General features: G+C 38.2%; 1 protein-coding gene across 2 annotated transcripts in view; it reads left to right on the forward strand.

Annotated features, from left to right (window-relative positions):
• The window catches only part of LOC125120029 (histone-arginine methyltransferase CARM1-like), a 267252-nt gene that overhangs the window by 86515 nt on the left and 155032 nt on the right, over positions 1–25705 (forward strand). For both annotated transcript variants that reach the window (XM_047767702.1, XM_047767704.1), the window contains exon 2: positions 8226–8351. In XM_047767702.1, the coding sequence (XP_047623658.1) occupies positions 8226–8351 (126 nt within the window). The remainder of the gene's footprint in view (positions 1–8225; positions 8352–25705) is intronic.

The following is a 25705-nucleotide window of genomic DNA, read 5'->3' on the forward strand; positions in this document are numbered from 1 at the left end:
GAAGTGATAGAACAAGCAAGGTCAAGAGTTTCAGGCAAAGAGTTCTTAGGCTTGACACCAAAAGGTGATCCATAAAAGGAAAAACTGATAAGTTGGACTTTATCAAAATTAAAATTTCACTCTGAAAAACCCTAGTAAGAGAATGAAAAAACAGTCTACAGAATGGTCAAAAATATTTGCAAGCCACATATCTGACACAGGACCAGTATCTAGAATATATGAAGAACTCTCAAACCTCAATAGTAAAAAATACCCAAAAACCAACAAAACAAAACAACCCCCCAAACCAATCCATTTTGAAAATGGTTATGAATAAATAGACACTCACTGAAGAGGATATTCAGGTGGTAAATAAACACATAAAAAGATGTTTTGTATCATTTTCCATCAGGGATGTCCAAATTAAACTCACAAAGAAATACCAATATCAGAATGTCTAAAGGCAAAACACCAAATGTTGTCAAATATGTAGAGAAACTGGACCATTCTTCCATTGCTGATATGAATGTTTAATATCACAGTCACTGGAGAAAAGAATTTGATAGTTTCTGATAAAACTGTATGTGTAATTATCATCCTTTTAAAAGTTCAGGAAAATGATATTTACATTAAAATGAGCAACAGAATAATATTGAAGTCAAATTCCATACAGAATTACTCTAATAAAAAAGGTGGGCAGGGCCAGAATAACATCCCTAGCAGCAGTGAAAGCATACTCCAAAGACATACTCCAAAAATATGTCTGTGAGATTAATTTACAAAACAAATTAGTAACAGTAATTACTAATTACTTACAAAACAAAACAGTAAGAAAATTACACAGGGCATGAAATAATAGCAAATCAGAATTAGACAAACTCAGAAATGAAATGACAAAATTCAGGAAATAATTAGAAATAAAATGATTTTAGAAATGAAGACTAAACTAGAAGGAACAAAAAATACATCAAATAAAGGGGAAAAGATGGATGTTTTCTAAAATATAAGAGGGACTGTAAAAACAAACAGAATTCAAAAGAAAGAAACTTAAGCAGAGAAGATCCAACATATATGTAAGAGTCTCTGAAGAAGATATCAGAACAAAGAAACGAATACTAAAGTTTCAATTCAGAAAAACTTGCTGAAATAATTGAAAATGCAGGTTGAAGGAATAAACTTTATACTGAAAATATTGACCTAGAATGGCCAGCATAAGACACATCCTGGTAAAAATTACTGACCTCTGAAGAAAGAGAAAAAAAAAAGTCCTTTGAAATCTAGACAACATTAGCATGTTAACTGCTAAGAGAGGGAAAATTTGATTATCACTAGACATTTTGACAACAATGTTATATGCTAGAAGAAAACGCAGTAGCGTAGTAAAGATCTTCAGGGAAAGAAAATGTGAGCCAATGATTTTATATCCAGAGAAACTGACCTTCAAAAATATAAAAATCAAAGACAATGAGTGGCATGCAAGAGTTCATGGAATCTTGTTCCCATGACCCCTCCTAAGGAATCTACTAAAAAAATTGTTTCAGCAAGCCCTTCCTAAGATTCCAATAGAAAATGACTTTGGCAACCAAAAAGACTAAGAGAGGTCTCTACATAGGATTGGTGGAGAGCATTAGATGGTTACTAAGTGAGTGCTCAAATGAGTGTTCCCATCCTGGCTCAGTAGAAATGAATCTGACTAGTATCCATGAGGACACATATTCAATCCCTGGCCTCACTCACTGGGTTAAGGATCTGGCCTTGTGAGCTGTGGTGTAGGTTGCAGATGTGGCTCCAATCCAGCATTGCTGCGGCTATAGTGTAGGGAGGCAGCTACAACTCTGATTAGACCCCTAGCCTGGAGTAGTGTTCCTCCATATGCTACAGCCCTAAAAAGACAAAAAAAAAAATGCTCAAATGGAACAATCCTACTGTGTAATGACTATATGATTTGATAGTGCAGACTTAGCATAACTATAAAACAAAATATAGAGGAAGGCATTTACAAAACCAAACCAGACCCCAACCCAAAACAGCAGTAAAACAATTAGACACCTGTGTCAGTAATCATAATTAGTGATGATAGTTAAAGCATTGTTATTTTGAAACTGAATTCTTAAAAGCCTCTTTCTCTCTGTCTCTTTGTCTCTCACATATGACTGTTACCCCAGTTGTCAACTCTAAAACCACCTCCAAATCTTTTCTGCTATTAACCTCTTTCAACCTGAATCAATCAAGCCATTTTCAGTTTTTCTTCACTCTCATAACTCTGGCAAGTAAAAGCTTAGAATCTGATCTTTCGAATATAAAATTCTTACCAGGTAGAAGAGAGGAAGAAGCTATGGATAATTCATTTATTACTATTGTATCATATCCTCTAGGAAACTGTGTTATTCAGCATTGATGCCCGATTTTAATATTGGATTTCTTAGAGTTTCATAATCCTGTCCTTTTTCCCTTATACTCATTTTCTGTGGTTAAGTTTGGTTTGTTAAAAATAACAGTACGGGAGTTCCCGTTGTGGTGCAGTAGTTAACGAATCTGACTAGGAACCATGAGGTTGCGGGTTCGATCCCTGCCCTTACTCAGTGGGTTCACGATCCAGCGTTGCTGTGAGCTGTGGTGTAGGCCGCAGACGCGGCTCAGATCCTGCGTTGCTCTGGCTCTGGCGTAGGCTGGTAGCTACAGCTTTGATTCGACCCCTAGCCTGTGAACCTCCATATGCTGTGGGAGTGGCCCAAGAAATGGCAAAAAGACAAAAAATAAATAAATAACAGCACAGTTGTTTATATAATTTACTCCATCTATAATAGATGCTTCCTATTCAGTCCTTTGTTTTTTTTGGCCATTCCTACAACATATGGAAGTTCTTAGCCCAGGAATTGAATCCAAGCATTGCAGAAACAATGATGGATCCTTAACCTGCTGTGCCACAGCGGGAATTCCCAGTCCTTCTTTAAGTTATCCATGTCTAGGAAATATTCTTTAGGTAAACTAACTTTCTGTTTCTCGGCAGAAAAATATTAAAGGGGTTACTTAGCAAAGAATTGGCATAATGCCATGATATTGGGTCATGAGTGCTCTTCTGTCCAGGAATTTATGTAAAAAGTATATTTTAGATCTCTCTTATAGACCATGCCTGATATCTAATATTCCTGGTCAATGAGTGTTGTAGCTTTCCTTTGAAGGTTCACCTTTTGCATTTGCATAGGCTAAAAGGAGACGGGGTATTTATGTGGAAAAGTAGAGAGGTATTGGTTAAGAGAGGAGGGACAATTGTCCTGACTTTATTTATTGTGCGGCATTTCCATGTTTTCTTGGATGCACTAGTAAAACGGGTGGATCCTGGATGTCTTTGTGTGCCTTTGGATGTTTTATCAGATAAGGCTGCAGTGGAGGATAGAGTAATCACTGTCCCTGTGATTTTCTTTGAGAGTTCTCTGGTAGAACAAGTGGCTTTTCCTCAAGGAGCAAACAATAGGGCTCTCGGCTTTCCTAAAGCTGACTAAATTTTGTGCACATGAACTTATTCTACTTTGCTGCCATGAGGGTTTCAGGCCTTGCCCTTCAAGAGGTAGCAGAGAGGCTCACTGAAGAGAGCAAAGTTCAGAGAAGAATGATAGTGAATACACAGAAGCAGCAGTTTTCTGTGCCACTGAAAAGATGCAATGAGATGTGTGCAGAGGGAACTAGAGTGCTCTGCAAAGGTAGTTATTATTACTGGTAATCTTTCTTGATAGAAAGATAGATGCCTGGTCCCTTAGTACAGTGTATGTTGGAAACGATCTCCACACCACCCCTGCTTCTCACCAGTTTGATGCTATTTCCTGATCTTTGATTTATATGTATTCTCCAATAATTTTTTTTGTATTTCTCCATTTTTGTAATGTAAATTCTTTAAATTTAAAAAGACGGAATTCTAAGAGTTCCCCGGTGGCTCAGAGGGTTAAGGATCCTATGTTATCTCTGCTGTGGCTTGAATTCAATCCCTGGCCCAAACTTGTGCATGCAGCAGGTGCAGCCAAAATAATAATAATAATAATAACAACAACAACAAAAGAGAGAGAGATAATTCTTGGTTGATAAATACACTCTCCTCTAAAATAGCTGTGCATTAATCTTGATCACATTATTTGAAATTTTTTTCCTGAGGTATATGGAAGCTCCTGGGCCAGGGATCAAATCTGAGCTGCAGATGTGACCTATGCCACAGCTGCAGCAACGCCAGATCCATAACCAACTGCACTAGGCTGGGGATTGAACCTGAGCCTCAGCAGCAACCTGAGCTGATACAGAGACAACTCCAGATCTTTAACCTGCAGAATTTGCAAGCAGAGAAAAGCAGGAATTCCAGAATGTTTGTTTAATATATTAACATGGTCAAAGGACAGGAAAGGAAATCAACACAAGATATAAGATTAGCAAATATAATACAGGAAAAAACATTCATTTCTATGAATGGTTTTTAAAATGAGAATTATATTGAATGCAAAAAATCCTAAATACTTATTTTTAATGAATGAAGTACCAATTAGTATCTAATAAATGGGAAAGTTAAAAAGTTGGTAATACCCACCAAGAATGAGAATGTGTTAATTACTTTTGTAGTTAACATGCTAACTACTTTAGCAATTGGTAGTATGTCTTTATGGTTTTTTTTTTATCAGATGAAAATAGCTTTCTTGTTCTTTTTTTTATTGTAAAAATTAGTAGTCATGTAGAAAATTCAAAAAAGATAGAACTTTATGGGGAAAAATAAAAATGATCTATCATCTCTCTGTTCAGGAGAAACCATTGATGACATTTTGGTGTATATCTTTTATTTATTTTATATTATTTTATTGTTTGGCTGCATCCATAGCATGGGGGAGTTCCTGGGCCAGGGATCAAACCTGAGCCACAGCAGTGACCCAAGCCACAGCAGTGACAAAGCCAGATCCTTAACCTGCTGGGTCACCAGGGAAGTCTGGTATATATCTTTTAAGACAGTTTTCTCCAAAGATAAACACAACATTAAATTGCTACAATAGTATTATACACATTGTTCTTTAGCCTTAGCATGGTGGTACCATGTGTGATTTAACCAACCATGTAATTGATGGTGGGCTCTTAGCTTCTTTGCATTTGCTAGCTATAATAAACAGTTCTAAGATGAATGCCCTTGAATATGCATTTGTCCACACTTGATAAAGTACATTGTGCAAGAAATTATATTATGAGTAGAGTGTCTAACAGAGAATACATAGGTTTTAAATTTTGAGTCACATGGGCAGAATATATTCCAGAAATGGAGGCATTTACATGCCAAATAACTGCCATTCACTTTTACTCACATACTCTCTAACATTTGATTATGTCACTTTATAGTTTTAAAAACTTAACAGTGAGATATGAAAAGTGTGATCTTATTGTCATACATTTCTTTGATTATTTCTGAGATTCATTATTTTTTCACATTTCTTTGCTATCAGCACTTTTCTAGTTGCCAGTTGTCTATTAAGCCCTTACTAAATTTTCAGAAGGGTTGCTTGCATCATATTTTTTGCTGATTGTATACTGGGGATATTGAGACTTTGTTATGTATGTTGAAAATATTTTCCTAGTTTATCATTGCTTTTTTTTTTTTTGTCTTTTGTTGTTGTTGTTATTGTTGTTGTTGTTGCTATTTCTTGGGCCGCTCCCGTGGCATATGGAGGTTCCCAGGCTAGGGGTTGAATCGGAGCTGTAGCCACCGGCCTACGCCAGAGCCACAGCAACGCGGGATCCGAGCCGCGTCTGCAACCTCCACCACAGCTCACGGCAACGCCGGATCGTTAACCCACTGAGCAAGGGCAGGGACCGAACCCGCAACCTCATGGTTCCTAGTCGGATTCGTTAACCATTGCGCCACGACGGGAACTCCTATCATTGCTTTTTAATTTGGTTTAAAGTATTTAAAAATTTGCCATATGTAGGTTTTTAAAATTTTGAGTAATTATCACTACTTTCTGGATTTTGCTGCATACTTAAAAGGACATTTTCCAACCATATTTAAACATAGGGTAGAGAGAGGATGAAGAAAAGAGGATATGGAATTCCTGCTGTAGCACAACAGAATCGGCAGCATCTCTGGAGTGCTGGGACACAAGTTCGATACCCAGCCTGACATAGTAGGTTAAGCATCTGGGTTACCACAGTAGGATCTTGTGTTGCCACAGCTGTGCCATAAGTCACAAGTATGGCTTGGATCTGATCTCTGTCCTGGGAACTCATATGTTGTGGGGCAGGCAGCCAAAAAAGAAAAATAAATAAATAAAAAGAAATGAAAAGAGGATATACAGACAGGTGTTTCTCAATTTATAAAAGTAGGAGGAAAGCTACTTAATTTATATTGTAATCAAATCACAATGATACAAACAATAATAAATAAAAAATTTCTGGAGCCTCTCTGGTTAGGAAGAATTGAACCAGGTAAAAGTAAAGCTTTTTTTTTTTTTTTTTAACCTATTCTAGGGTGGTATGCAATCAATACAGAGAGAAATAGTTTCACTGATTCAACATGCATTTATTAAGTATGCTGTACTGGGCTAGGTTTTGATTCAGATGAAAAAAACGATACTGATTGTGAAAATATAATAAAATTGTCCCTGCCCGCAAAGAGCTCACAGACTCTACTATGTACAAGGGACCGAAGAAACCTACGGTCCTCCTTCCTTCTTCTTCCTCTCTTATTCTACCTCTAAACCATAAAAGAAACAATTGATAAATGCTAGAAACTCTGATTTCTTGGGAAAATTATTTCTTATGATTTAAAAAAAAAAAACCACTAAACAAACAAACAACAGCCCCATATTGTTTAATGGAGCCCCAGGCTCCCTGCCTCTGTGTCTACATTCACAGCTCCCTCCCTGCCAGGAGACATGTATGCCTTTAAGACACTCACTGGGCTATAATATCTAAACCTGTAATCATGATGCATGCCAGAAAATGTTTTCAAAACATCTGCACTATTTAACCAGCCAAGATGTTTTGTGAAAAATATTTGTGAATGCTTCCATCAGGAGGCACTTACTTAATTGAAATCATGGATGAAAATATTTGAAAATATTTGGTCATTTTAATTCTGTGTATGTGTGTTTTGAATATACATATGCTCATGTGTAATAGAATTTTATATATAATTATGTTTTTAAGTTAATACACATATTGTATTTAATTTTGTAAGGGGGAATGGAAAACATTAGAAACTAGGGTCTACTTTATAATGAGAGAAATAATAATAGTCCCTTGTTGTTTTTAATAGGATCTTAGAAATTATTTTCCCTTTATTATTGAGTCTTCACAAAAAGCCAATGAAATCAGCAGCAATATTTTTTATTTTATATCATAAATAAATGTGGCTCAGAATGACTAGGTGATTGAAGTTCCTTGGTGACTAAATATCAAAGATGAAAGCAAAACTGCAAGTTTCATTGCTCTTGCTACCACACTACAGTAACCTCAAGGCGAAAGGCCCGTCTCACCTGTAAAAAGAGTTGAGAGTTAGTTCCCAGTTATCCATGGATGAATCTGATGAGACCATAGCCACTTGCTATATAGGTTCTGCTTGCAGAAACAAAGCTCCCTCTTTATCCTGCTTTCACGTGGTGGGAGGAAGAACATGGTGTGGGGTCAAATACTTGGGTTTGAACTCCTGTTCTGCCACTTTTTAGATCCGCATATTTTGGACCTAAAATCTGTTCCTTGTATACACCTAGGAACATTGGCAGTGATGACACTTACAGTGAAGATTTGTTGTGATATCTCTGGCACATAGTAGGTGCTCAAGAATCACCCATGAAGACATTACCTAATCTCTCCTGTGATGGTGTCAAGAGATACAAAATAATGTGGAGAATACGAGGGTTATAGAGAATGGATCCCTGTACTGAAAGGCAGGAAACAAGAGTCAGTTTTGAGCCCTATGCTAACCCATGGGTTTTGGTCGTGGTTACATTCATCCTCATATTTGCATATATCCCGGGAGGCATTCTTTTAAGAAGATAGAGGAGTTCCCTGGTGGTATAGTGGGTTAAGGATCCAGTGTTGTTACTGCTGTGGCTTGGGTTCGATCCCTGGCTCAGGAACTTCCGCACACCGTGGGCAGGGCCAAAAAGTAGAGATAGAAATGGGGAGCCTTGAAAACAGGGAGAAATGTAGGAATGGCCAAACTTTTTAAAATTGCTCAGAAATGATTTTCCTAATCCTTTTGTAATTTTTCCCACCTTTTATAGCTGATGGAGTCTGTGTCTTCAAATGCTCACTCACCAGAGACACTGAATGTTGCTGTGTGGGACAGGAATCCATCTTGATTACCCTGGGCTACAACAGTGCTTTGCTGAAGTTTGAGTCTCCTGCTGGTAAGTCTTACGGATTTTCCAAAAGCAGATCTGATTGGTTGACTTTCAGCAATGTGGTTCCTGATGTGAGCAACTGATAAAATGGTTTAAAACTGGTTTTGTGCTTACTTGATGCCGTGGCTAGGGAACAGTCAGCCTTTCCCTAGACCATGAGAACATGTATATTCTTAGCACCCCTTTCCCTCTCGTTTTTGTTCTTCTTCATCCAAAGCTTCAGGAAAGGATGCAAGAATTATCTGGATTTTCACAACTGTTGTCGATTCTCCTTAAAGATGAAGTTGTTTGCTGAAATGTGATTTTCAGGTTGAGTTGTCAGTGGTTTCATTCTGTTTTTGTGTTTGAGTCATTTCTTGAGCATTTTTAGACTCTGGACAGCAAATGTCTAGCAACAAAGAAGTAAACTAAAGTGTAACAGAAGTATTTGAAGAAAAGACTCAAAGACACTGAGAGATTTCTGGCCACTTGCAGTGGGGTTGAGTCATGAAGCTGCTGGCTGCAGAATCCTGGATGTCCTAAACCTGGCGTTGGCCCACTGGTGGGGTTGGTGGGCAGGGTGGGGGACCCAGAGGGCTCTGGAGCTGGTGTTTACCCCCTGCTAGGCAGAGTCAGGTCCCAGGGTCTCTGGCTACAGGGCTCAGGAGGTCTGGCTGAGCGATTGCTAGGGCACTGGTATGTGGAGCCAAGCTTGACATCTTGGCCCCTCTGGTGGATAGGATAGGGTCCCCAGGACAGCTATGAGCTCAGGGGTCAAGGCTGCAAGTCTGCTAGTGGGTGGAGCTGTCTCCACCTGGCTAGTTGCTTTGGCCAGTACTGATGCTGAAAGACTGGTGGGCAGGTCCCAATGGTAATAAGCTAGAGGGAGATTTCCAGAATGGCATTTGCCAGCACCAGTGTCCACGTGGCAGAACAAGCTCCCCTAAATGACTGTTGCCAGTGTCTGTATCCCCAGGGTGAGCTCTAGTTCATTCCTGCCATTCTGTGAGGCTCTCAGAGATCAGTGGATGGGTCTAAACCAGTCTTATTTCAAATAACTTCTTTTGCCATGGGTCTCAGAATATGTGAGATTTTATGTGTGCCTTTTAAGAATGGAGTCTGTATTTCCCACAGACCTCTGGGACTCCTGAGAGTATGTTCTGCTGGTCTTCAAAGCCAAAGGTTCTGTGAGCTCATCTTCCCAGTGCAAGAACACCTGGACTGGGGAGCCTGATGTGGGGATTGGACTACTCACTCCTTAGGGAGGACATCTGCAGTGTAATTATCCTCCTGCTTATGGGTTGTCCACCTGTAGGTCTGGGTCTTGAGTATATGGCACCTCTGCCTCTTCTACTTCACTCACTGTGGTTCCTTGTTTATATCCTTAGTTGTAGAAGATACTCATTCTCATATGGTGTACACTGAGATGTTTCCAGATTTTGGCTATGATGGGTATTGGACTATATTTTTTTTCCATTTCTCTTATCAGTATCTAGGAATAAAGTTGCTGAGTCATAGAATAAGTTATATGCTTAGTTTTATAAGAAATAGCCAGATTTTTCCCCCCAAAGTTGTAGCATTTTATACTCCCACCATAATGGGTGAGAGTTCTGATTGCTCCACATCTTTGCCAACATTTGATCTTTCAGTCTAATTTTTTTCATTCTGGTGGTTATGTGATTGTGTCTCATTGTGGTTTTAGTTTACATTTTTCTGATCCCTAATAATGTTAAGCAGTTGTTCACATGATTATGAATTGAAATTTGCCTGTTAATAACTGGTTGTTTATCTATGGAGTTGTTCTTTATATATCCAGGGTACCAGGCATGTATCAGATATGTAATTAATGGATGTTATCTCCTAGTCTATAGCTTGCTTATTTATTTCCATAAGGATGTCTTATGTTGAGGAGTAGTTTTAAATTTTGACAAAGGCCAGGTTATCATTTTCTTTTTTTAGTATTATTTTTTAATAGTTATTTCCCCAATAAAATTTTTTTCTACTGCACAGCATGGTAACCCAGATACACATACATGTACACATTCTGTTTTCACACATTATCATGCTCCATCATAAGTGACTAGGCATAGTTCACAGTGTTACACAGCAGGATCTCATTGCTAATCTATTCCAAAGGCAATAGTTTGTATCTATTAACCCCAAGCTCCCCAACCACCCCATTCCCACCCTCTTCCCGTTGGCAACCACAAGTCTGTTCTCCAAGTCCATGATTTTCTTTTCTGTGGGAAGGCTCATTTGTGCCATATATTAGATTCCAGATATAAGTGAATATCATATGGTATTTGTCTTTCTCTTTCTGACTTACTTCACTCAACATGAGAGTCTCTAGCTCCATCCATGTTGCTACAAATGGCATTATTTCATTCTTTTTATGGCTGAGTAGTATTCCATTTTGTATATATACCACATCTTCTTAATCCAATCATTTGTCAATGGACATTTGGGTTGTTTCCATGTCTTGGCTATTGTGAACAGAGCTGCAATGAACATGTGGGTGCATGTGTCTTTTTTAAGGAAATTTTTGTCTGGATATATGCCCAAGAGTGGGATTTCTGGGTCATATGGTAGTTCTATGTATAGATTTCTAAGGTACCTCCATAGTGTTCTCCATAGTGGTTGTACCAGCTTTACATTCCTACCAACAGTGCAAAAGGGTTCTCTTTTCTCCACACCCCCTCCAGCATTTGTTATTTAAAGAAATGGAAGGATATTCTATGCTTCTGGGTTGGAAAAATTAATATTGTAAAAATGGCTATACTACCCAAAGCAATCTACATATTCAATGCAATCCCTATCCAATTACCCAGGACATTTTTCACAGAACTAGAACAAACAATCCAAAAATATATATGGAACCACAAAAGACCCAGAATTGCCAAAGCAATTCTGAAGAACAAAAATGAAGCAGGAGGTGTAACTCTCCCAAACTTCAGGCAATATTACAAAGCCACAGTCCTCAAGACAGTGCGGTACTGGTACCAAAAGAGACAAACAGACCAATGGAACAGAATAGAGAACCCAGAAATAAACCCAGACACCTATGGTCAGTTAATCTTTGACAGAGGAGGCAAGAACATAAAATGGGAAAAAGACAGTCTTTTCAGCAAGCATTGCTGGGAAACCTGGACAGCTGCATGCAAATCAATGAAACTAGAACACACCCTCATACTATGCACCAAAATAAACTCAAAATGGCTTAAAGACTTAAATATAAGACAAGACACCATCAAACTCCTGGAAGAGAACATAGGAAAAACACTCTCTGACATCAACATCATGAATATTTTCTTGGGTCAGTCTCCCAAAGCAACAGAAATAAGACCAAAAATAAACTAATGGGACCTAATCAAACCAACAATCTTTTGCACAGCAAAGGAAACCAAAAAGAAAACAAAGAGACAACTTACAGAATGGGAGAAAATAGTTTCAAATGATGCCACTGACCAGGGCTTAGTCTCTAGAATATACAAGCAACTTATACAACTCAACAGCAAAAAAGCCAACAACACAATTGAAAAATGGGCAAAAGACCTGAATAGACATTTTTACAAGGAAGATGTACAGATGTCCAACAAGAACATGAAAAAATGTTCAACATCATGGATTATTAGAGAAATGCAAATCAAAACTACCATGAGGTACCACCTCATACCAGTCAGAATGGCCATCATTAATAAGTTCATTTTCTTTTTTGATTATTGCATTCTGTGTCCTAAGAGTCCTTTGCCTCAACCATTGAATAATTTCTCTTATATTTCCTTAAAGAAGTTCTTTAGCATCAGATTTTTTATATTTTATGTACACAATTATCAATCAATTATTTTTTATTTAGTGTAAGGTGCTGTCCCAAAGATTATTTTGAGACCATATGGATATCCATTTATTCTTGCTCTGTTTGTTAAAAAGACTTTTGCAAGCCAAATGATTGTACATGGACTTGGTCTATTTCCAAGTTTTCTATTCTTTTCCCTTGATTATCCTTGTGCCCATATCACATTGTTTGGGTTACATTTAAAGTAACACTTGAAGTCAGATAGTTTTTTTTTTGTCTTTTGTTGTTGTTGTTGTTGTTGTTGTTGTTGCTATTTCTTGGGCCGCTCCCGCGGCATGTGGAGGTTCCCAGGCTAGGGGTCTAATCGGAGCTGTAGCCACCGGCCTACGCCAGAGCCACAGCAACGTGGGATCCGAGCCATGTCTGCAACCTACACCACAGCTCACGGCAACTCCGGATCGTTAACCCACTGAGCAAGGGCAGGGACCAAACCCGCAACCTCATGGTTCCTAGTCGGATTCGTTAAACCACTGCGCCACGACGGGAACTCCAAAGTCAGACAGTTTTAAGTCCTCCAACTTTGTTCTTTGACAAGATTGTTCTGGATATTTTTGGTCCTTTGTATTTCTATATATATTTTATAATTACATTGTCAAATTCTACAAAAGTGCTTTGTTAATTATGATTGAGATTTATCGCTTTGGTGAGAATTGTCATTGTGACAGTATTAATTGGATTTTTTTCCTGTTTGCCAACTCACAAGTTAGATGCCACCATTTCATGAATGCTGACGGAAAACACAGGACACCTGCCTCAGAGATAAAAGGCTATTTTAGACTCTTAGAAAAAGAGGAGTAGCCAAAGTGTCTGCATATTATCTCTGAATTCTGAGTCCCAACTCCCCCAGGCAGACGTGGAGGGTGGGGTGGTTGCCTGCACATGCAGTGCAGTGTATTACATGAGAGGAATGCTGAGCTTGAGGAACCTACCATTTAACAGCAAGAAATAAGCAGGCTTGCTCTTTGTTCCAGGGGAAGATATTTTAAAAAAATTATTAGAGTTGATTTACAATGTTCTGTCAATTTCTGCTGTACAACAAAGTGACCCAGACACACACACACACACACACACACACACACACACACACATATATACACACACATTCTTTTTCTTATATTATCTTCTATCATGTTCTATCACAAGTGATTGAATATGGTTCCCTGTGCTGTACAGCCCGACGCCACTGCTTATCCATTCTAAATGTAATAGTTTGCATTTACTAACTCCAAAATCTGAGTCCATCCCACTCTCCCCCCATCTCTCTTGGCAATCGCAAGTCTGTTCTCCATGTCTGTGAGACTGTTTCTGTTCTGTAGATAGGTTCATTTGTGCCATATTTTAGATTCCACATATAAATGATATCATATGGTATTTTTTTTCTCTTTCTGATTTACTTCACTTAGTGTGAGAATCTGTGGCTACATCTATGTTGCTGCAAATGGCATTAGTTTGTCCTTTTTTATGGCTGAGTAGTGTTTCATTTTAAATAGGTACCATATCTTCTTAATTCACTCATCTATCAATGGGCATTTAGGTTGTTTCCATGTCTTGGCTGTTGTGAATAGTGCTGCAGTGAATATAGGAGTACATGTATCTTTTTCAAAGAAACTTTTGTCCAGATATATGCCCAAGAGTGGGATTGCTAGATCATGTGTTAAGTCTATATTTGGTTTTCTGAGGAACCTCCATACTGTTTTCCATAGTTGTTGTACTAATTTACTTTCCCAGCAACAGTGAAGGAGGGCACCCTTTTCTCCACACCCTCTCCAACATTCGTCATTTGTAGATATATTAATAATAACCATTCTGACTGGTGTGAGGTGGTAGCTCATAGTAGTTTTGATTTGCATTTCTCTAATGATTAGTTATGTTGGGAATTTTTCAGAGGAAGATATTACTTCATACCTCATTGTTGCTTGCTGTATACCCCATCCTGAGAAATAGCCAGACAGAAGGTAGTCAAGGCCCAGCGTTCTTGGCCTGAGTCCCATCAAGGGACCCATGGAGGAATGTTTCCCAACACTGTTCCTCTGTAAGGAGGAAGGAGATTTTCTGATGTATAAACTCCAGAGAATGATTGTACAGGAAACTTCATACATAGGTACAGTCAAATCAGACACAAATTCATATTTGAACAGCCTTTGTAGGAAAGACATTCACAGATAAGGCATGTTAGAATTTCTTCTACAGCTAAGAAAAAAAAATTCTATGAGTAGTGCAGGATGTACCACAGGCAACCTTCTTAACAATTTGGTAGAGATAGGCCCCTGGTCTTGGTACGCTATAGACCTGGTTATAGATAAGTAGGTGCTTCAGTCATTTAAGATATCTCCCAAACTGTAGGCAGACAATACTGAATGAGAATGAATACCAACCTCTCGCTACTTTTCATTTGTTTGAGGGAACCAGGAATCCATTAGGGAGAAATAATTCAAACAGGCTTGAAGCAGAAATAAAACAGGATACCCAGACAGCAGTGAGTAAGAAGTAATTTAGAAACTGAGCCAGTAAGCACACAGTTACTACCTTAGCCCGGTGAGACTCACCCCAGTAGTCATGGAAGACAGGCCTGGACCAGAAGGACTTATAAGTTTCACTTCTCAGGCAGTGCAACCTGGTGAATTCTAGTAGATAACTCTGTGAGCATCTTAGTGGGACCTCCATGTCAAAAGTCGAACCAGAAAAACTTAACACTTGGAGTAGTGAGTGGAGTTTTATCTTTAATAATAAAACGTATATGAGGAAGTTCTGCTTCTCCCAGATAAAGAGAGAAGGCTGTGTTTGTAGGTCAGATATGACACCCTACAATTCTTTTATGTGCATTTTGTGACTTTTATTTTAAATTGAGGTAATATATGCATCATTTAAAGTTTCCCATATTTTTGACAATATTGAAATGACTATACTACCCAAGGCCATCTATGGATTCAGTGCAATCCCTATCAAATTACCAAGGATATTATTAACAAAACTAGGGCAGAGTATTTTAAAATATATGTGGAAACACAAGAGATCCTGAATAGCCGAAGAAATATGAAATATTGCAAAAGAAAAACGGAAATGGAGGAATCAGCCTCCCTGACTTCAGATAATATTACAAAGCTGCAGTTACCAAAACAATGTGGTACTGGCACAAAAACAGAATTATAGATCAATGGAGCAGGATAGAAAGCTCAGAAATGAATCTAAGCACCTGTGGTCAACTAATCTATGGCAAAGGAGGCAGGAACATACAGTGGAAGAAAGATAGTTTCTTTAGTAAGTGGTGCTGGCAAAATTGGAAAAACACATGTAAAAGAATGAAATTAGAACACTCTCTAACACCATACACAAAAATAAACTCAAAATGGATTAAAGACATAAATATAAGGCCAGATACTATAAAACTCCTAAGGGAATAAAATAGAATGTTCTTTGATATAAATCTCAACAGTATCTTGTTTGATCCACCCCCAGAACAATGACAATAAAGAAAAAAATAAACCTGATGGAACCTAATTAAACTTACAAGTCTTTGCATAGCAAAGGAAACCATTAAAAAAAAAAAACCAAAAAGACAACCCACAGAATGTGAGAAAATCTTTGCAAATGATGCAATAGACAAGGGCCTAATCTCCAAAATATGTAAGTGACTCATACAACTTAACAACAAAGAAAACAAACAACCCAATTGAAAAATGTGAATAAGACCTAAATAGACATTTCTCTAAAGAAGACATACAGATGGCCAATAGGCACATGAAAAAATCTTCACCATCACTAATCATTAGAGAAATGCAAATCAGAACTGCAATGAGGTACCACCTCACACTAGTCACACTAGTCCATCATTAACAAGCCAGCAAATAGCAAATGCTGAAGAGGGTGCAGAGAAAATGGGGCCCTCCTTCACTGTTGTTGGGAATGTAAATTGGTGCAACCACTATGGAAATAGTGTGGAGGTACCTCAGAAAACCAAATATAGAACTACCATATGATCCAACAATCCCACTCCTATGCAGATATCCAGAAAAAACATTCATTCAAAAAGATACATGTACCCCCATGTTCACTGCAGCACTATTCACAATAGCCAAGACAAGGAAACAACCTAAATGTCCATCAACAAATGAATGGATTAAGAAGATGTGGTACCTATATAAAATAGAATACTACCCAGCCATTTATAAAAAAAAATTAAGGCTTTTTGCAGCAACATGGATGCAACTAGAGATTCTCATACTATGTGAAATAAGCCAGAAAGAAAAAGATAAATATCATATGATATGACTTATTTGTGGAATCTGAAATATGCCACAGATGATCCTATCTACAAAACAGAAAAAGATCATGGCCAAGGAGAACAGACTTGTGGTTCCCAGTGGGGAGGAGGGAGGGAGTGGGACGGATGGACAGTTTGGGATTTTTGGATGCAAACTGTAAGATTTGGAATGGATGGGCATTGGGGCCCTACCGTACAGCACAAGGAACTGTGTATGGTCGGGTCACTTTGCTGTGCAGCAGAAATTGAATAAACATTGTAAATCAACCATACTTTAATTAAAAAAAGCAAATTTGCCATCTTAGCCCCTTTTAAGTGTATGATTCAGTGGCATTAAGTACAAATTATTGTACAACTGTCACTGTTATCCATCTTCATAACTCTTCATCTTGCAAAACCGAAACTCTGCACCTGTTAAATGATAACTCTCCACCACCTGCATCCCCACCAGCCCTGGCAACCACCATTCTTCTTTCTTTTCCTATGAACTTAACTACGCTAGACCCTTATATAAATGCAGTTCTATAGTATCTGTGTTATTGTGACTGACTTATTTCACTTTGCACATCTTCAAGTTTCATCCATGTTATACCGTGTGTCAGAATTTCCTTCCTTTTTAAGGCTGAATAATCATTTATTGTAGGCATATAACACACTTTGTCTATCCATCAGTGGACTCCTGAGTTGCTTCCACTTTCTGGCCCCCATGAATGATGCTGCTATGGACCTGGGTGTGAGACTTTTTTGCTGGTAGAAATCTGTATTGCTTTGGCTCTATATAGGTGCCAAGGAATGAAGATGACATAATTTTCACATGAAAATGTACGCAATTAATCTCTGCACTGCCTCATTAACTTATGTTTTACAATTAATTTTATTTTCTCTGGTTAACTGGAGGTTTATCTTCCCCTGGCAGGTATTTTTTTCTTCAAAGTGCAAATTTTACCATTATTCCCAGTAGTAACATGGATAAAACACAAAGAATTTTAAAACATCTATCATCTCAGTTCAATCCAGAGAGTATTTATTGATCGCCACCCACATGCCAGGTGAGCTGCTCTGGATGAAGGTTGGAGGACCTAAGTTTGGAGGAAGAAACAGATTCATGAGTATGCACTATGGTGCAGTATGTGAAGTTCTAGAAGAGTCTTTTAAGTGCTGTGCAGACATTGGTCAGGGCACCTTCCTCAGCTTTGAGCGTGTAGAAAGGCTTCCTAGGAAAGGGACTGTTTAAACACTGCAAGAATGGGGTTTAGAAAAGCACACTGGGCAACAAGATATAGGGAGAATGTGTAGAGTGATAAAACACGAAGACCTACAGTGGCACCTTGAAGAACCACTGACATTTAAGGGCAGAAAACCAGAAATGTGGAAATGAGACTGAAAAGAGAGGCCAGAAAGGCAGGAGAAAACCAGGCCAAGAGTATTATTGTGGAAATCAACAGCATACTTCAGAAAGAAGCAAGGTTATCTGGATGTGATAGGGAGTTTGAGTGGGAAGACATAAAGGTAGGCGTTGGATTACACAGCAGGGTCATGATGAGCTTGGCTTGGGAAGTTTAAATGGCAAGATTTAGTACAAGATTGATGCACTCAATCAGGTCCATTGATTTCTGGGTGAGGAAATCACAAACCAAAGATAATAATTTTTCTCCTCTCTACCAAGATCTCAATAACATAACATACCCAGAAGAAATGAAGAAAGAACCATTAGGAAATGCAAGTCAACAAATTCCAAGAAGACGGCTGATCAGAGAGAGAAAGCAGCAGCCCAGAATCTACCCCTAAGAAAAAGGAAACCCCAGAGGCTCCAGGCTCACTGTAAGAGTGACAGGAAGGCTAGCAGTGAGGAAGAGGAGCCAGCTGGGACTAGGTGACTGTCTCTCTACCACATGGTGGAGTTGACAGGTGCTCTGTAGCCTCTGTCCTTTCTCCATCCCCAAGCAGGATCACAAAAGGCATTTTACTTCCAAGGTAAAACCAGAGGACACCTGTAAAAAATGGGAAGAATTTCACTGCTCACATATGTGTTTCCCCCTCACAGAAAAACTGTCCTTCTTCACTCTAGCATTTATAGCTTCCTTCCAACCCCATCCCAAAGGGCAGAGGCAGGTTCCCCTTCTGCTAATCCTAAAACATGACATAGCAATTTCCTTTACAGTTATACAACTAATTGGCTGCCATTCTATTTGTGGGTCAGACTTAGAGGGAAATGAGACTTTCTTCAAAAATTAGATATACACTACCCTATGACCCAGCAAATCCATGCCTAGATCATTACCCAAGAGAAGGAAAAACACTATGTACACAGAAAGACTTAGGAATTTTCATAGCAGCTTTATTTACAATAGTCAAAATCTGGAAACAACCCAGATAGTTGTTCATTACCATATGAATGGACTAACTATGCCATATCCATACAGTGGAGGATATTTATTAATAAAAAAGAAATGAATAAGTGATAAACTCAACTAAGTGAATGAATCTCTGAAATTTTAAATTGAATGACAGTAGCCAGGTACATATGCTTACATATGGTATGATACCATTTATATAAAATTCTAGAACAGGCAGAGTTAATCTGTAGTCACAGAAAGTTGATCAGTGGTTGTCTGGGTCTGGGAGTTAGGATGAGCTTGACTGTAAAAGGGCATGTGGGAACTTTTTTCCCCCCAAACTTAATGTACACATTTGTTTTATTTTTATTTATTTTTATTGAAATATAGTTGTCCAATATTATGTTACTTTCAATGTACTGCACAGTGATTTGACATGTGCATACTTATGAAATGATCACAAGTCTAGTCACCATCTGTCCCAGTGCAAAGTTATTAAAATATTATTGACCATGTTCCTTATGCTGTATGTTACATCCTTGTAAAATTATGTATTTTGCAAATTGGAGGTTTGTTGCTCTTAATCGCCCTCATTTATTTCACCTCACCTCCCAGAACCGGCCTCCCCTCGGCACACACTTGTTTGTTCTCTGTTTCTATAAGTCAGTTTCCATTTTCTTTTGTCTGTTTTTTTTTTTCTTTTTCTTTTTTTGCTTTTTCTAGGGCTGCAGCCACAGCACATGGAGGGTTCCCAGGCTAGGGGTCGAATTGGAGCTACAGCTGCCAGCCTACCTCACAGCTACAACACTAGATCCAAGCTGCATCTGCGACCTACACCACAGCTCATGGCAACACCAGATCCTTAACCCACTGAGCGAGTCCAGGGATCGAACTCACAACCTCTTGGTTCCTAGTTGGATTTGTTTCCACTGCACCACAATGGGAACTCCTATTTGTTTTGTTTTTGAGAGTCCACATTTAAGTGCCATCATACGGTATTTGTCTTTATCTGTCTGACTTATTTCACTTAGTCTAATACCCTCTAGATCCAACCATGTTGTCACAATGGCAAGATTTCTTCTATTATAATATTCCATTGTGTATGTATGTGTGTGTATATATATACATATATATATCTCACATCTTCTCTATCCTTTTTTATCCATCCCTGCACACTTATCTTGACATCGCTTGCTTCGATATCTTGACTATTGTAGATAAAGCTACAATAAACATTCGTGTACATATATCTTTTGGAATTGTATTTCTGTTTTTTTTGGAGTAAATACACAGAACTGAAATTGTTGATCAGATGGCGGTTCTGTTTTTAATTTTTTTGAAGAACCTGCAAACTGTTTTCCACAGTGGCTATACTAGCTTACAATTCCGCCCTCAGTACACAAGGGTCCCCTCTACTTCACATCCTTGCCAATACTTGCTTTGTTGTCTTTTTTATGATGGCCATTCTGACAGCTGTGGGGTGATACCTCATTGTGGTTTTAATTTGCATTTCCATGATGATAAGCGCTGTTGAGCATCTTTTCAGTGTGTCTGTTGGCCATCTGTATATCTTCTTTGGAAAAATGTCTATTCAGATCTTCTGCCTATTTTTAATCAGGTTGTTTTATGTTGCGTTATATGAATTTTGGGTATATTTTGAATATTAACCCCTTATATACATCATTTGCAATATCTTCTTCCGTTCAGGAGGCTGTCTTTTTGTTTTGTTTTGCTGGGCAAGTCTTAATTTGGTATAGCTCCATTTATTTGTTTTTGCTCTTATTTCCCTTGCCTGAGGTCAAAAAAGTACTGCTAAGATGTCAAAGACAGCACTGCCTGTTTTCTTTTAGGAGTTTTATGGTTTCAGAACTTACATTTAAGTCTTTAATCCATTTCGAATTTATTTTTGTGTATGGCGTGAGAAAGTAGTCCAATTTTATCCTTTTGCATGTTGCTGTTCAGTTTTCCCAACACCATTTATTGAAGAGGGTTTCTTTCCCCATTGTATATTTTTCCCTCATTTCTCATATAGTAATTGATCATATAAATGTGGGTTTATTTCTGGGCTCTCTATTCTGAAACATTGACTTATGTGTTAGTTTCTGTGCCACTGTACCTTTGATTGCTATAACTTTATAGTACAGTTTATTCTTCTTTGTCAAGATTGCTTTGGCTATTCAGGGTGTTTTATGTTTCCATAATTTAAAAATTATGTGTTCCAGCTCTGTGAAAAATGCCATTGTTATTTTGCTATGGATTACACTAAATCTGTGGATTGCCTTGGACAATATGGGCAGTTTAACAATATTTGTTCTCCCAGTCCATGAGTACAGTGTTTTCTTGTGTTGCCATCAATTTCTTTTTTATTTTGTCATTTCATTTCTTTATTTTTTGGCCACATCCATGACATGTGGAGGTTCCTGGGCCAGGGATTGAACCTACACTACAGGAGTGACCTGAGCCACTTCAGTGACAATGCCAGTTCCTTAACTCACTGTGCCACAAGGAAACTTCTTGTCTTCAAGTACTTTTATCAGTGTCTTATAGTTTTCAGAGGACAAGTCTTTAACCTCTTTGGTTAGATTTATTCCTACATATTTTATTCCTTTTGATGCAGTTTTAAATTTAATGTTTTCTTAATTTCTTTTCCTGATAATTGGTTATTAGCATTTAGACATGCAACAGATTTCTATATATTAACATTGTATCTTGCAACTTAATTCATTTCTTAGTTATAATAGTCTTTTGGTGGTGTCTTTAGGATTTTCTCTATGTAGTATCATGTTATCCACAGTGACAGTTTTATATTGTTCTTTCCAGTTTGTACTCTTTTCATTTCTTTTTCTTATCTAATTGCTATGGCTTTGATTTCCAACACTTTGTGGAATAAAAGTGGTGAGAGTGGGCATCCTTGGTTTGTTCCTGGTTTTCAAGGAAATGCTTTTAGCTTTTATCATTTCTTAACTGAGTATGATGTTGGCTATGGCTTTGTCATATATTGCCTTTGCTATGTTGAGATGTTTTCCCTCTTTTCCACTTTGTTGAAAGTTTTTATCATAAATGATGTTCAATTTTGTTAAAAGCATTTTCTGTATCGATTGAGATGATCGTATGATTTTTATTCTTCAGTTTATTAATGTGGCATAGCATGTTGATGGCTTGGCAGATTTTGAACATCCTTGTATCTCTGGGATAAATCCCACTTGATTCTGTGATCCTTTTAATGTATTATTGGAATTGGTTTGCTAGTATTTTGTTGAGAATTTTTCACCACATCTGTGTTCAACAGTGATATTTGCCTATGATTTTCTTTTTTTGTGGTATTGCTGTCTGGTTTCAGTATCAGGATGATGCTAGACTCATTGAATGTGTTTGGAAGCATTTTTTCTCTTCGATTTTTTGGAATAGTTTGAGAATAATTGTCAAATCTTCTTTAAATTTATATGTGGAATTCACCTGTGAAGCTGTTTGATCCTAGACTTTTGTTTGTTGGGAGTTTTAAAATTATGGGTTCATTATCATTACTGGTAATCAGTCTGTTCTTATTTTCTATTTCTTCCTGATTCAGTCTTGGGAGATTGTACATTTCTAGGAACACTTATTCATTTCTTGTGGTCATTCATTTTGTTAGTATGTAATTATTTGACAGTCTGCAATTCTGATTTGGCTATAGTTGAGTCAGTTTTAATAAAAACAAGAAATTCCTATCTCTGATAATGAAAATCAGAATGTTGCTTATCTCAGCTTGCAAGATAAGCTTCATGTTTTAGGGACTCTCAAAATTAAGTCTGCCTGCATTTTCTGGATGAAACTTTTGAGTCTTAAAATTTTAGTAAAATGGAAATTTTGAGATTTTAATAGACAAAGTGAATTTTATTCCCTATTACATCCAATGGACAAGCAGTTTCCATACTACCACACTACCTCTGACTCTCTACCTGCAGGAGAGTATCTTAACTAGCCTGGTTGGTCATAAGGTCCAGAACTAATGTGGCTCCCTTAGTGTTGGGGGCCTATACAGGATTCTATTGCACTGGTCCTACATTAAGGTCCCTGCCATTGTTATGATGACTCACATGATGAGGAGAAAGAGTATAATAACCCTTTCCATTATATTTCTTGAGACAGAGAATTTGGGCTCTCTAATTTAGAATACGGAAGACTAAGTTTCTTCTTAATCTGTTTATACAAAAAAAAAAAAGCAACAAAGTAAACTTCTAAATAAGGAGCCCTTTAAAAAAAGTGTTCTCTGGTGGCACAGTAGATTAAGAAGTGGGGAGTTCCCATCGTGGTTCAGTGGTTAGCAAATCCGACTAGGAACCATGAGGTTGCGGGTTCGATCCCTGGCCTTGCTCAGTGGATTAAGGATCTAGCGTTGCCGTGAGCTGTGATGTAGGTTGCAGACGCGGCTCGGATCCCATGTTGCTGCTCCTTTGGTGTAAGCTGGTGGCTACAGCTCCGATTAAACCCCTAGCCTGGGAATTTCCATATGCTGCAAGTGCAGCCCTAGAAAAGATTAAAAAAAAAAAAAAAGAATTGGGCATTATCACTGCTTTGGCTTGGGTTCCATCTTTGGCCTGGGAACTTCCAGATGCTACAGGCATGGCCAAGAAAAAAAAAAAAAAGGGAACCCTTAGATGGGACTAATCCTGCTATCATGAATTTTCAATTGGTTCAGAGTATAATTATAATTTAGAAATGAGCAAAAAAACCTGGGATCACCATGCTTTAGAACACTGACTCATTCCTTCTATAAAAAGGAAAATGATTGATAACAGGAGTTTTGAACTTGAGGATTTTGCCAAGGATGCCTCATAACAGCTTCCTATTCTGGTGTTCATATGTTTCTTTATTGCCGCTGAAAAAGAATCCCAGCACCAAAAGGAATGCAAATGCAGATATTTGCAAATTGGTGGTCATCGTGGTTTAATTTAATAGAAGTTTTTGGGATCTCTGAATGTCTCTGGAGAGTTGGTTGCCTGTCTAATTTTCCTGCCTCTGGAAACTGAACAAGCCAAGCAGCTGATCCCTCATTCTGGATCTGTCAGGGCAGGTTGTGATGCAGACTGAGTCCACAGCTGCAGGAAGGTGGTGGCAAGTGAGGAACAAGCTGGCTGTGACTCAGAGGGTCCCAGGTGGCCCAGCTCCCAGGTGGCAGTCGATATTGATTGTCATTTGTCAGCCTGGGTGTTGACAGAAGGCTGTCTACTGGTGTCACTGCCCATCAGACACAATTGCTGAATTTTTGAGATGTGCTCTGCTTTTCTGGAGTAAGAGTAAGAGGATGTGGCATTTGAAATGTGAGGGTGCTGTTTTATATTTAGAAATGAGTGAACAGCTGCCAATTATATGTAACTTGAGTTAGAAAGAAAATCCAACTTGACTGGGAAGTTGTCCTGTCTTGATAATTAGGTAGAACCACTAGGAAAGAAATGATCAAATATTCAAATGCCTATATGAGAAATATTCCTTTCCCTCTTCATAATTGTAACTCAGTCATCTCCAAGCATGATTTGGTCACATGTTAAATAACCCCTAGTAATCTCAAAAGACTACTGTGAAATCCAGTGCATTTCAGTTTGTTGTATTTTAGGAGCAGTGGGAATGTTTAATAATGACATGTTGGCAGAAAAAAACATTTTAATTAAATGGACTGAAGGTAGTTTCTATAAAGCACTGACTTGGTATGTATTAGATGTATGCCAAGGTTTACCTCCTCTTAGTTCATTCATTTAACAATGAATTATTGTTAATTATTGAGAGTTGGTTATGTGACAAGCATGTATTTATGTACTCTCTATTCAGCACTGAATAAATAGAAATCCTTACAATCATACAGCTGACATTTTAAGAGAAGGACACAGACAGTTAATAAACGGGATGGACTGGGAGTTTGCGGTTAATAGATGCAAATTGTTGCATTTGGAATGGATAGCAATGAGATTCTGCCATATAGCACAGGGAACTATGTCTCATCACTTGTGATGGAACATGATGAAGGATAAAGTGAAAAAAAGAATGTATGTAAATGTATAACAGTCACTTTGCTGTGCGGCAGAAATTGTCAGGATGTTGTAAATCAACTGTAATAAAAAATTTTAAAAAGTGGATATATGTAGCGGGTTGTGTGTGGTGAGCACTGAAAAGAAAAAGAAATCAGGGCAAGAGGCAGAGAAGGGGAGTTAAGTGTATTTCCTGTTTTGTAGGTAATTTGGGGGAGGAAAACCTCACTGATATGATGTCTATTCTGTGAGTAGAGAGCTACAGTGTAGGAAGGGGAGGAGCCCTGTGTGTGTCTGGGCCAAGGGTGGTCCGGTCCAGGTGAACACAACTGCAAAGACCCTGAGGCAGAGCATGCTTGCAGAATGGCACTAAGAACAGAGGGACTCTATGAAATGAGGGAGGAGAGTGGTGAGATCAAAGAACATGGGAACATTGGCCACATCAGGTAAGACATTGGAGGTATGGGTTTTATTCTGAGGGAGATTGGAAATATTTGAGCGTTTGAAGCAGAGGCCCAGCCTTGCCTAAGCATTATATATTTTCATATACTTTTTAAATGTATGGATTTCTACTTTACTTTTTTTTAAATTTTTATTTTGCTTTTTAGGGCTGCACCCATGGCATATGGAAGTTTCCAGGCTAGGGGTTGAATCAGAGCTACAGCTTCCAGCCTTGCCTAAGCATTATATATTTTCATATACTTTTTAAATGTATGAATTTCTACTTTACCTTTTTTTTTCTTTTTATTTTGCTTTTTAGGGCTGCACCCATGGCATATGGAAGTTTCCAGGCTAGGGGTTGAATCACAGCCACAGTAATGTGGGATCTGAGCCACATCTGCAACCTACACCACAGCTCACAGCTACACGGGATTCTTAACCCGCTGAGCAAGGCTAAGGATTGAACCCTTGGATTCTAGTTGGATTTG

This window comes from Phacochoerus africanus, chromosome 2, assembly GCF_016906955.1.
Source record: "Phacochoerus africanus isolate WHEZ1 chromosome 2, ROS_Pafr_v1, whole genome shotgun sequence".
Classification (NCBI taxonomy): domain Eukaryota; kingdom Metazoa; phylum Chordata; class Mammalia; order Artiodactyla; family Suidae; genus Phacochoerus; species Phacochoerus africanus.